This window comes from Drosophila mauritiana, chromosome X (assembly GCF_004382145.1).
Source record: "Drosophila mauritiana strain mau12 chromosome X, ASM438214v1, whole genome shotgun sequence".
Classification (NCBI taxonomy): domain Eukaryota; kingdom Metazoa; phylum Arthropoda; class Insecta; order Diptera; family Drosophilidae; genus Drosophila; species Drosophila mauritiana.
Window position 1 is genome coordinate 11,861,447 of NC_046672.1, and position 14,027 is coordinate 11,875,473.

The following is a 14,027-nucleotide window of genomic DNA, read 5'->3' on the forward strand; positions in this document are numbered from 1 at the left end:
CACACATCTCAAACACTTTCGGAACCAGATATTCTCATCCAGATTGAATGCCGTGCCAATTTCACAACTAGAGGGGAAGATGAGGTGAGTTGCTAACGCAGTTATCTATGGGAATGCACCCATTTACCCAAGGATTTTCACAGTAGGGACAGGGGGCAAATCGGTCCAAATGGGTCTGTGGAGTGCAACAATCGGTGAGTGTATCTCTCGCATTAAGCGATTGTAGGTTTTTACACAAAACATTTTGCCTTTCTTTTCAGAAGCTCGAGAAGCATCCAGGTAGCACGTTGTCCGCCACAGGGTGTCGATTTGGTTAGCACTCCGGAGCATCTTCGTCCTGGATTTCGTGGACGGGCACGGCGATACAACCCCAACGATTTCGGTTTGACGGGCAATGAGGAATGGCGCCATCCAAGGATGTTTAGGGATATGACCTGTAAGTATTTGAATAAAGTGATTGCAATACATTTTACAATCCAAAATGTGATTAGATTCTAAAGTATTTTACTTATTTAATTTTGAATTGATTTTCTTTTATTTATATATTTTTATTCAGATGAGACGGATGCGGCGGCCATGGAAACTTTTCGCCAGGCTCAACCACGTCGTCAAGCGTATGAAACGGGTATTAACCTGAGCAATCTGCCAGCGGAGTGCCTGGCGGATATGTCGGCACCTGGATTTGATCTTAGCCTGCCATCGCAGATGTCCGATTTGCGAGAAGAGTTTCTGGCCGATGTTTCGGCTCCGGATATGTGCGATGTCTCTGAATGCCATGCGGATGATGTTTATGATGACATTCTGGATCGCTTTAGGAGGATTCGAGAACGCATGAAGCGTTCCAGTCAACTCCGCGGATTGGATGATTGCGCAATGAAACAACATGTAAGCATTTAATTAATACTATTTCCTTTAAGGCGATTAATGTGAATTGTTTGCACACACAGCAAACGCATCGCAGAATATACACCCGCCGCGACCCAAGTGGCCATATAACCAGTCACGTGGATGAGACGACCATTTCAAATGCACCCTCGATGGATTGCACACAGGCTAATGATGGCGGTGAGCCTGGACGTCATCTGAATTTCTCTCTACCAAGCCGATGTGAAAACCTAATGGATCAATCAATGCCCTCGTATCATGAAGCATCGATGCCAAATGAATGCTTTGAGGTCATGTCGTCGCAGGACGTTCTGGAGGACGAGACCATGCCATCGTTTGACAATAGTTATGCATTTTCGCGACGACAGCCGACAATGCCAAGCGAATGCCTGGAGGATGTAAGCCAGCCATCTTTTGAAAGGAGTAGATCTCGTAGACAGAGTCCCAGACGGCAATTGACGATGCCTTCGCAGAACCTTTGGGACATATCAGCGCCATCTTTTGGCGATACAACCAGGGATCGAACTACCAACGAGTGTCTGAATGATATATCAATGCCCGCATTTGAAGAGGTTTCCAATGTATCCAGAAGCAGAAGTCCGCGACGGAGGAAGATATCCAGGAGTGCGCGTAATACAACTGATATAGTCAGCTCCAGACGACAGGCAAGTGAATGCCTCGATGACATGACCATGCCATCGTTTGGAAGATCATTGAGTGCGTCACCGAACCGAAGCCGTCGCCAAACGCAAAGATTGATGACAAGGTCAAATATTAACGATATATCCGAGCCCACATATGTCAGCCTATCAAGGGGACCGGGACCAATAGCAAACGAATGCCTAGATGAAATTACTATGCCTTCTTTTGGGGCAATATCGAATGTTTCCAGGGGAAGAATGTATCGTGGACAAACAATGCCCAGCGAATGTTTGGAGGACATGACAATGCCATCTTTTGGACGCATTTCAAGAGGCAAAAGTCCAGATCGATATACATCCAGAATGACAAGCGAGTGCTTGGATGATATGACCAAGCCATCCTTTGGTGGAGTTTCAGGATCCACCAGAAGGCAGTTAGTAAGTGCACCATCTTTTGCGAGGAGCAGTTCTCAAAGATCGAGCTGCCGGCAGAGAACCAATATCAACGATATATCGGCCCCTTCGTTTGCAAACTCAACCAAATGTGGAGATACAAACGGAGGAATATCGGAAACATCGAAAATAAAACGATCAAGACGGCAGCAGTTAACAATGCCATCGCAAAATATTGGAGATATATCTGCGCCATCATTCGCAAGTTCGGGTAGAGGTAGTATGACCAATGAGTGCTTAGAGGACATATCGATGCCGCCTTTTCGAGATGTGTCTACCAAATCCAGGAGCAGAAGTCTGGACGGCCGACAAAGTACAAGACATCGTTCGATGACCAACGAGTGTTTGGATGATATGACCATGCCTTCAATGCCTGGAGTATCAGCTGCGTCCAGAAGACAAATGACCCTGACAAGTGAGTGCCTGGACGATGTTAGTGCCCCATCCGTTGATCGAAGCGTCTCCCGAGGCTCCAGCAGACGACAAGGAAGACTGTCATCGCCGAAACCATGTGCGAGTTCCACCAGATGTCGACCGACAAATGAGTGCTTGGATGATATAACCATGCCTTCGTTTGACCCTGTTTCGTTGGCCTCCGCTCAGAGGCAGATGACCATGCCTAGTGAGTGCCTGGAGGACATGAGTGCACCGTCCTTTGCAGGTGTTTCTGGTCCATCTAGAAGACAAACTACTGGCCTACCCAGCGAGTGCCTTGACGACATGAGCATGCCCAACTTCGGCAATATTTCTGGAATATCGCGAAGAGGTGAATGTGAGCCAGCATTTGAAAAAAGTAAATCGGTTGGATCGAGTTTCCGAGGTAGACGCAACATAGGCAAATCTCATTCCGCCACTGAATGTCTAGCGGATGTGACAATGCCATCATTTGGTGGGAATTCATATGCTTCTAGGGGTAAGAGTACCTCACGAAGTCAGAAATCCATGATACCTGTTAGGGACTTATCCGAAATGCGGACTGATGAATGTCTGGAAGATGTAACGATGCCTTTTGTTGGAGATTTATCGGGTAGATCCAGAGCAAGTAGTCCGCGGCAAAGATCGACGACTCCTAGAAGAGGGCAGTTCACAAGCGAGTGCTTGGATGATCAAACAATGCCATCGTTTGGAGATGTTTCACAATCTTCAGGTCGTAGGACTCCCAGACGACATACTAAGAATATTAGTAATAATACTAATGAATGTATTGAGAATATATCAATGCCTTCCTACGTTAACAATACGAGAGCCTCCAACGCAGAAACCTTTAAATCAATGCAAGGATCATGCTTGGATGAAGTTACCATGCCATCCTATGGCACTTCAAGTCGATTTACAGCTACAAATGAATGTCTCGAGGACATTTCCATGCCTTCATATCGCGATAATACCGGATCGCTTAGGCAAAGATGTCCTACACCAATTCAGAGCTCCAGACAAGAATGTCTGGATGATATGACTATGCCATCCTTTGGAAGTACACTGCCAACTTTAGGAGAAACTCCACGCTCAACTAGGCGAAATGGTCCTAGGCCAATCCAGAGCTTAAGGCAAAGAACGTTAACCAATGAATGCTTGGATGATATGACTATGCCATCATTTGGAAGATCTTACGGAGGACCTGTTACTAATGAATGTCTTGAGGATATATCGATGCCTCCATGTGGTGAAAATACAGGATCGTCTAGGGGATGTAGCCCTATGCCTCTAGAAAGTACGAGACGGGGAGCATCGATGGTGCACAGATCCAGACTTGGGGCGATGACTAACGAGCGGCTGGATGACATGACGATGCCTTCATATGGAACGAATTCAGGAATGTCTAAAAGAAGGTGCCCCACACTATCGAGAAGAAAGAATCAGAGTGGTGCCACAGAGTGCTTGGATGACATGACCATGCCATCGTTTGGTGATCCAAGTCATGGAATTGGATTTAGTGAATGTCCTGAGTCCTTTAGATTGATTACAGAAAGGAGGCCACAGCAAATCCAAATATTTCAAGGACCGATGACCAACGAAAACTTGGATAATATAACTATGCCATCATTTGGAAGATCTTGCCAAGGACTTGTTACTAATGAATGTCTTGAGGATATATCGATGCCTCCATGTGGTGAAAATACAGGATCGTTTAGAGGATGTAGTCCTATGCCTCTAGAAAGTACAAGACGGAGGGCGTCGATGGTGCAAAGATCCAGACATGGGGCGATGACTAACGAGCGGCTGGATGACATGACGATGCCTTCCTTAGGTAGTTCACAACGTGGTCAAGCTACTAGTGAATGCCTTGAAGATATTTCAATGCCTTCATATGGAACGAATTCAGGAATGTCTAAAAGTAGGTGCCCCACACCACCGAAAAGAAGGAATCAGAATGGTGCCACAGAGTGCTTGGATGACATGACAATGCCATCGTTTGGTGATCCAAGTCATGGAAGCCCACAGCAAATCCAAATATTTCAAGGAGCGATGACCAACGAAAACTTGGATAATATGACTATGCCATCGTTTGGTACTTTAGGTCAGAGTCAAGCTACAAATGAATGCCTTGAGGATATTTCAATGCCATCACATATAAGGAATACTAGCACAATGCCAGGAAGAAGCACCACGCCAAGGACGCTGTATAGAAATGAAGTGACCACTAACGAATGTCTAGATGACCAGACAATGCCATCATATGGAAAAGTATTCAGTACACCCAAAAGGCAAATGACTTTGCCAAGTGAGTGCTTGAACGACGTGAGTCAGCCGCCCTTCGTAAGAAGTGCGTCTGAGGAAACCAATCGAAGACATGGGAAATTGACGTCCCAATGCATAGACTCGCGAAACCCCAGACCAAATCAAAGGTCGATGACAAATGAGTGCCTGGAGGATATGACAATGCCAACGCTTGGCGAAAATTCCGGGTCATCTCGACACGGGTTATTGAACAGCTTTCGCTTGGAGGACATCAGCATGCCCTCTGGAGTCTCAAATCGAACCCAGGGCAGTGAATGCGTTGAGGTTAAGGTGAGCGGAGCGCGTGGAGGACCTACGACCAACGAATGCCTCGAGGATGTTAGTGCACCCAGTTTTGCTACAAGCTCTCGCATGACCTCAAGACATATACCCGAGATGACAAACGAGTGTTTGGAGGATGTTTCTATGCCGCTAAATGAATCATTAGCTATGAATGATTGTAAACCAATAGCCCGACGTCCGCCCGACATTTCGTATCCCTCGGAAATGTTGGCCAACGAGAGTGCTCCTTCGTATCATTCACGGCAGGATAAAGCTGATAAATCTGCTAATTGCCTTTCTAAGTCTCCGCAGCAAACCGCCAGAACTCGAGCTCGGGAAAATTGTAGTGGCGCTCGATTGGAGGATGTGACAATGCCTACATTTGAGGACGTATCCTATCAACCACGTCGCCATCAATTGACTATGCCCACCGAGAATTTGGAAGATCAGACTCAACCGGATTTCTTTAACTCCACGGCTTTGCCAAGTTCTACGAGAACGGAGAAGCACAATGCAATAAAATCCCCTCGACAGGGGCAGATAAGCATCTGTAAACAGCTTGCCGATGAGAGTGCTCCAACTATACTGAAGGACACCACACAGGGACCCACGGAAGTGGTGAATAAAGTGATCGTCCATAGCTCGACAACTTCAGTGACCAGGGTTCTTCGGAATACGTCAGAAACCTCTAATAACTCCGGGCATCCTAGGATAGATGACCTTTCAATGCCACAGTTTGAGTCCACGGGTGTTAGCTCTCAACAGGATACCTCCCTGCATGGCTTTCAATCCATGGATAACTATAGACCATTCGATGAATTGATTTATAGCCAGAATTCGGTAGCTAATGAAACTCAGCCCGAGACTCCTCAAGCAACTCCTCAACCAACGAGGTCTGCAAATCGCAGTCGAAGTATTCGAAAAGTACCAAGCACACCAAGAACAGCAAGAACACCAAGAACACCAAGACCACCAAGAACACCAAGTACACCAAATATTCGAGGAGCCACTTCCCCCAGTTCTAGTACCAGAACTCCAGGACATCCATGCGATATGAGTAGCACCAATTACCGCAACGGAAAGCCCCAATGCTACAACCGAAAACCCTGCTAGAAGGGTAATATTTAACGAATATTTTTTATGTAAATTGGTTTTAATACGGCCTGGAGGTAAATTTTATAAATTTTATAGAGGGAAAGAAAAAAAATGAAAACTTCAAACGAAAACGTTATTAATATCCCTATTCTACGATAGACTAAATAGGTTAAAACTAGGTAAATACTAGGTTGATTAATGTTCATTACCTGAATGCGATTGTAGACTCACGCGAAAAACAAGCTAAAAAGGGTTTGAGATAGAATTTTCAAAGTGTTCAATAATTTACACCATATTGAAACAATTTCCGCGACAAAAGCCATGCAAGGTTTATTGCAGTAAAAAGAAACTGGTACTCGTACGTGCATATATATCTACAAAATTGTTAACAAATAGGTTCAGGAATCGGAGAGGAAGCTTTCAGCGGAAGCGCGTTCATTGCTGGCTTTTGTCAGGGGTTTGGCCTTCTGTTGTTTCTCCAATGCTCATTTCCTTTGTTGCTGCTGTTTGTGTTACTATTGCGCTGTTTTTGTTATCGATGTTATATAGGGTAAGTAAGGGGTATCTGTATCGGTGTCTGTAGCAGACACTTAGACGAGCGTGTCGAGCGATGCGAGCTATTTAAAAACAATTTATTTTTAGCAAGTGAAGCGCCACAAGCGAAACAACCTGTCGACCCACTGTAAAGCCCCACCCATTAAAGCCCCACACAGAGAAAAATAAATTGTAAATGTAGGGTGTTTGAAAATAATCACAGGAAAATATTTAATAGTGAAATGAAGTGCATTGGTACAAATTTAAATGCTCCTGCAAATGCGAATATATATATGGCGCCCAACGTTAGCCTTCTTTACCATAACTTTGTATTTAAATTCGAATTCCCATGTGGTGCACATATAATTTGGGCTTCGAGTGCTAATATCCAGTATATATATCCAGTATTTTTGTGTTAGGTTTATTCCAGTGTCCTTTGCATCGGTGCGTCCTCACCTCGTTCACTACCCTTCAGTTCCGCTCTTGTGACTGCGACGTTGATTTCGGTTTGAAAAATCGGCGAGGTCGACGAGGTCGGTTAGGAAGGTGCCAGAGGTATGCAAAACAAGAGCTGCAGATGCTTCAGATTGGTTTTCCAATTACTCAACATTTCAATGCAAATAACGCCTGGGTGCAAGACGGGATGGCAAGCGGGGGTGTATAAAGTCAGGAGAAAGATGGCGACGTAACGGTTAACGCCGCACTGGGTAACCCGTTGAAGAATTGAATTGGCAAACGCACACACACACACATCCTTATAGCCAACCCTATCGGCAGCCCCATCAACATCCACATTCACACCGAAATCCCCGTTTGTGAGCGGCGGTTGAGATTGCGGCTGAGATGCGAAATGTGTGGGGGCGGTGACCCAGCTCACATCTGGGGCTAAATATATCTTTCGATTTCTTGTCAGAGATAAAATTTCAATCACGTTTACTTCACTTTCACTTGGCCGTACCCGCCCACTGACCCACTCAATCACAACCAGATTCAACCTGGTTCTGGATGTGTTGGCCGGCACTCAAAAGTCGGCTAAGCCTTGCCTTACACTTGCCGATTGCGTTGGTGAAGTTCTTTCAAGCTAAAACTGGGGTATTCTTTATTAATTGAAAGACATATGTACTATATTTATATATCTGTATATGTATTGCTTAGAGCTCTTCTCTTAAGTATTGACGATACAAAAGTTTTTAACATTTAATATCATTATAACATTATAAGCTCCAAAGACTAAGTTACTTAATCATTTATTTATATAATTGCTCAAACATTTGCATTCGAGTTACATCGAGTTACAACACTGATATTATCCGGTCCTGGGTACTTTTCGGACAAAGCAATCGTTTGTCAACACTGAAGTGGGCGCGAATAGCTGGGTGGCGGATGCAGAACTTGATTTTCATTTTCATTTCCATTTTCCATCATCATTTTCAGAGGACGAAGGGTGGTGGCGGGAAAGCCTCACACGTAGTAGCCACTTAAAAGTTGAAAATTACAATTTACAGTTTTAGCCCCCGAAGACTCGTTTACCCACGCGCTCACACACATGCATACATATTTAGTTTATTTTTTTCTATGATTTTTTTTTTTTTTTTTTTGCAGTTACCATTCAAGTGGCTGTTAAAATGGCTTCAGCCTCAATTGCTGGCATCCTGGTTGGCGTTTCGCCGGCTGCATCCACCATTTTACCATTCCACCAATTTACCGCCCTACCAATTCGCCAACAGGACCTGCATCCAACATCCTACGGCCAACATCCTACATATAACATTCAACATCCAGCGACCCGCTGCATTAGGAAAGTTGACGCTGTTGATGCTGTGAGCGATTTATTGTTTTTGTGTAGAAAGCGTAAAATGGAACAAATTTCCTCATAACCCCCTCCTTGAAGCCCACTCACACACAAACAAACACACACACACACACACACAGGCATACACGCACACTTACACGCACAGCAGTGATGCCGGCGACCCATTTCAAAAACAGGACAAATCGAACTAAAAACAAGACAGAACGCTATAGTCGAGTGCTCGACTATTGGATACCCGTTAGTCAGATTATGTAGCGCCAGGAAGATTGAGATTCAGATTGAGAGCTACAAGCAGCGAAGCGAATGATGTAGTAAGGGGAAATTGAATGATACTTGTATATACTCTTTAACGAATCAAGTATACCCCCATTTATGCCATGACTAAAGGGTATAATAAAACGGCATTAAAAGGACAATAAAGACAACCGGATTTGGGTGAAAATTTCGGATGTTTAATCAGATTTCCCCCACAAAAGGTAATTAATTTTTATTCCGATTATAAAAGCAATTTATATAAAGAGCTTTTCTGTGAAGAATTTGCATGCGTACTTATAGGGATTTAAATAAGGTAGTTATTTTCTTCGGTTCATGGCGAAAATCAGTGATATTATAAAAAAAGCCTTTAAATACATTTAGTGCGCTTTTATACAAAGAGAGTTATTAAGTATTTAATTAGATATTTAACATTTATTTTCAAAAAGCGTCAGCACTTACCCGCACACACACACACTCGAAGTGTTTGCCTGTAAGTGTGGTTGCATACTTTTAGGCTGCAACTGCAACTGCTGCTCCTGGTTTTTCGTTCTACCATCCTTTTTCCAGCCCCCTCTTCCTTTATAGACCCCCCTCGCCCCCCATGACCATTCATGGCTAGGCAGTTAATTGTAATTCTGCAAAAATGCTGTCAAAGTTATGCGAGTGCGAAAATGTCCACGGGCAAGGGGCAGATGTCGGTTTTGGATTTCGAAAGTTGGGGCAGTTTGGTGCAAATGGTGGTAAAAACGGCAATTGAAGGGGGGCGGAAAATGGCGAACCAAGCCGTTGGGGGCGGTGGACAACAGCAGTCGACCAAACCCGCATCCGAGTGGATCGCTGTTTGTTTCCAAATTGCATTTTAAAGCCAGTGTCGGCAGGCTTTAAGCCAGCGGCATCGATTGGCCATGGTCCAGAATTCCGGAAGTGGCCTAAATCTGAACAAGCTGGCTTCGTTAATCGTTTTCGGTTTGCCAGCTCGTATTTTTAAAAATTCCATGCATTTGGGTGTCGCATTGTTATGGCCAGATGTGTGCAATGAAAAAAAAAGCAATGCATACAATTTTGAAACATTGCTAACACCATTGTAAAGCTGGCGAAAGTATATATATTTCATATAATTTTTGAATATATTCAAATAATAATCTATAATATTGCCCCAAACTTGTGTAATTACTTCCTATTTTTGAGCCATTCGAGTTAATTCTTTCAGAGCATCTTATCATTCTAAGGTTCTTATTAAGTTCATTCTTCAGTTGTTAACTCATCAATTATCCTTCAGCCGAGAGTATTCAAATAAAGCAGTTAGTGTTTGATTTCATAGAATTTCCTTTGTTTGCATTTTGTTTTCCAAACTTTCACGCACATTCTATTCTTGATGAAATCTACAGTAGCTGTGAATAACTTTGTTTACATTGCCAAACTTGGTGTATCTGATATATACAACGCCACCAGAAAAGTTATGATTTCCAAAAGGGAACTCTATAAACAACTTTCTGCCATACTATATAGTTAGTAGCCATTTAATAGCATTCCAGAGTCCTTTGGTGTCCCAAGGCGATAATTCGCCGGGAAAGATGAGCACCATTTCGTACTCGCAAAACTAAAATGAAATGCTATAATAAAGTGTTCAAATTCCTTTTAATTTCGTAGCCCATCGAAATCTTGTTTTTGGCCCACTTTTAACCATGACGTTTCGAAGTTTTCTTGGCTATGCAACACTGGCAACCAAACACCCGCCCACCCATGATTTATCCGTTGACGTTTGGCGAATTTGGCAAATCAGTGCCGGAACTTTCGCAAATGCTAAAAGCAATATTCACACGTTCATAATTTACAATCGCAAAGTTTCATCTGCCATTTGGTTGGCTTTCTGCATATATGTATATATGTATATACATACGAGCATGCTCGTACATCTATATATATTCCCACATATTTTACACTTTTTTTATTCGCCCCCATACAGGAAGGAAATTATTACTTACATCAAAGATTTGCATACATCGTCTTAGTGGGTTAGGCAACGACAAATTTGTCCCTGCCAGGGAAAGCAGGAAAAGCGGGAAAAGCGGGAAAGTCGATGGAAAGAATGGGATTGTGCGGCAAGTGAAGGAAGAAGTTAAGTAAAAGAATTCGAAGGGAAAACTTTTGCCTTCAATGAAATGAAATAAAATTGCATTACAACGGCACAAAAAGGGGCGGGGTATGGGGGACACCATTCGAATGGAGAATGGAGAGGGTTCCTTTGCGACGTGTGCGAAAAACTTTCGCCTTGCTCCCATTTTTATTCCTGCCAATGGGCAAAGTAAAGTCAAGTCAAGTCAATGAACGACACACACTCGCACACTCACTTGGACGCACATAAATTTGTTTAACCCGCACATGTGTCAAAGTTCTTTCTGCCTTTCCCCATCCCGCACTCGTAATTTTCCTTTTTTTTAACCCAATTTCCGCAATTAAGTTTATATCATTCACCTGAGCTGACTAAATCAGAGGCAAAAGCAAAGCAAAGCGAAAGCCAAAGTAAAATTTCCTTGTCCAAGGACGAGGAGGAACTGACAGGTGAACTTTGAGCCAGCTGACACTACGTTTATACGCCTCCTGTTTGCAAAATTAATTCGAAAATAATAAGCAGCGTACTTGAAGTGATTTTAATATTTTTTGATATTCTAAATATTTTACTTAAATGAACAGAGTTCGGAGAATACTTGCATCCCTTTGAATTTGCCAGATCTTTAGCTTAAGTATGTTTTCCAAATTCAAATAAATAATTTGCTTCCTTTGCTCGCACAAAAGCATTAAAGGCTGGCGCATAAACTTGAGTGATATGCGTTTGTGATTCTGATTTAGTGATGCCAAACGCTGCAGCTGGCAAAAAAGGGGAATCACACAAAGGCGGCGGCGGGATTCCCCCATTTTGCCTGTGCGAGAATGGTTTTGGTTCTCTGATTTCACTCTCTGTTTGACTATTGCTTCATTAGGGTTCTATGCAAGTGATGGACATGGATATAATGCAGGCGATACAGGTGCTGCAGATACAGATACAGCTGCAGTGACAGATACAGATAAAGCAGTTGGTTAATTTCAAGATAAAAACATGATTACTGCAGTTCAAAGAAGAAGGATAAAGAGCTTTTTTTTAGTTTTGTAAGCATTATATGTGCATACTTAGCATAAGCAATGAGTGAACTGATTTTAGGCCCCTCAGGGCCTTGTAAGCACATTTTGTTTCTTATAGAGCAAGGTAGTAGTTATTGTCCTTACAGGGAATAGATGATCCTACGGCTCGATAAATTCCAATCGTTGGTCCTCCAAGGATTCGCGTTCTCTTGGTTGCTGCTGGCCGGCGTATATAGATTGATATAGTGACGCAGCAGACAACGAGAACTGTCTTGGGGTAATAAATGGCAGGACAAGGGAATTTGCCAAGTTAACGAAGCGTTCTGGACCAGGACAACACACACACACACACACCCATACAAAGGCACAAGCATAAGCACACAGAGAGAAAAAGCAGTCGACTTAAGACGATAAAGAGACGCGGAGGGATGAGAAGTGAAGTTGCAAAGGAGAGCTGCATTAAATCCATGCTTGTTTGTTTTTCATATGTACTCGCAAACAAGGACGAGTGCCACATATGCACCTATCGCACAATGTATCTGTGCTGTGTGTGTGCGTGCGTGTGTGTATGTGTGTGTGTGTGTGTGAGCGGCGCGGCTTTGCGTTAGTGGAAAAAATAATTCTAACAGCAACTCAAACAGGCAAACAAACAGGCAAACAAACAAACAAACCAACAGAAAACATGAAAAGCGGCGCAAAAACGGAGAAAATAAAAGAAAACTGCACTGGAGAGTGAAAGAGATAGGCGACAAAGTGGATAGCGAGAGGGAAGCGCAACATTTGATGTTTGTGCTGAACAAACTTTGGCACGAAAACTTGCTCCAAAAGACACCTGAGCAGGCTTTCCTCCTCAATGTGCCCCATCCTCCAGATATCCAGCCAAAAGGCCCGAAAATTCATCCGTACCCAGCCACGCCCATCGTCCCAAAGATCGATCACGTGTTTGAAATGCGCCGACAGGATGCACGGAGAAAAAAATCTTGGCAACTGCAAATAAACAAAAAAATAGCATTGTCGGCTTGGAAAATCACTTATACGCTTCATTTTCGGGAGTTTCTATTAAACCTATTTAGAAACGTATAACCTTTAACAAGTTGAAATCACTTTCACCAAGTTTGGCTAAATCGCTAAGATAGAAAAGTATCTAAGACAACCTAAAGAAAGTTGTTCTGCATACTTTTAGACACCTTAACCAGTGTTCAGAAGGCCTCAGAGATTTTCTCAAAAAACATCATGTTTTCTTTTGCCGTGCAGGAAACACGTTGGGCGCCAATGGAGGGACATGTGTTTGCATTCAATTCATTCAAATATATTTTCAGCAATTTTTTCTTGTCATTTCATATGTGATGATGGGTGCTGGTACACCCCGTACCCTTCGCCCCACCCCTCTGCCTGCGTGTTCTATCGTCTCTTGTGTGTTTTCTCCATTCAATCATTTCATGGACAACATGTAGCCTAGACATCTATTCCATGTCACCGTGTGTTTGTTGTCTGGTGATTGACCCACAAAAAAAAAAAAAAAAAAAAAAAAAGAAAGGAGAAATGTCGGTAAGGAAAAGGAGTGAAAGCCACCTGAGTAGATACCACACATCCTGTCCCTTTTTGCCTCCGTTGCACAACAAAAGACTTGGCGCCCGATTTGATTAGCAAGAGTAGCAGAGCGGCCACATGGAATAGAATGCTGTCATGTGTCCATGCTGCTTTTCCACTCTCCACAATTCCACCATTTTTTGGGTCGTCTAAGTGCTCCGACCTGAGACACAGTGCATATAGCAAATAGCATATAGCATATAATAGTATACGCCATATATCTTTCGAATGGGCTGGACGATTGCAGATGCATTTATGAATTGCACATGACTTGTCGAGAGTGGTGCAGAATGGTCGATGGTGTTTCTGGATTGATGGGGTTGCAGCAACCACAACTCGGATGGATGATGCAAAAAGGGAAAAGCACTTAGCCGGGCGGTATCCTAAAAGAAGATATGAAAGGAGTCCTAGAAGTCCAAGGATGGCATTTTTCTTCTTACCGCTTCGATGTATAAGATACTAAATTGCACATATGTATTTCAGTTGGTTAAAGTCACTTGTATAAGTTTAAGCTATGCTTTGACCAATTATGAAGTAAACCAAGCTAATTGCATGTAGATGAATTAAATTAAATATATAAAAATACCATGTTTACTATTTTCAAAATAACTTTGAAAAAATCTTCAATCAAATCTTCAATC

At 43.0% G+C, this 14,027-nt stretch overlaps 1 protein-coding gene across 2 annotated transcripts; it reads left to right on the forward strand.

Annotated features, from left to right (window-relative positions):
* Window positions 1-6,176, forward strand: LOC117148261. 2 transcript variants are annotated; one of them, XM_033315566.1, is made up of 5 exons: window positions 1-84; window positions 144-194; window positions 261-436; window positions 557-885; window positions 948-6,176. In XM_033315566.1, exons 1-5 carry the CDS (start codon window positions 80-82, stop codon window positions 6,090-6,092), a joined length of 5,706 nt encoding a protein of 1,901 aa, XP_033171457.1. In that variant the 5' UTR covers window positions 1-79; the 3' UTR covers window positions 6,093-6,176. The 2 variants fall into 2 exon arrangements, with proteins under 2 accessions (XP_033171457.1, XP_033171458.1); XM_033315567.1 differs by having other exon boundaries at window positions 264-436.
* The last annotated feature ends 7,851 nt before the right edge of the window (window positions 6,177-14,027 follow it).

What these genes read in the sequence shown, in the direction of transcription:
- LOC117148261 (XM_033315566.1), top strand. An exon ending in TCTGTGGAGTGCAACAATCG is followed by an intron (nt 195 to 260) that starts GTGAGTGTATCT and finishes CTTTCTTTTCAG; the next exon opens with AAGCTCGAGAAGCATCCAGG. An exon ending in GATGTTTAGGGATATGACCT is followed by an intron (nt 437 to 556) that starts GTAAGTATTTGA and finishes ATTTTTATTCAG; the next exon opens with ATGAGACGGATGCGGCGGCC.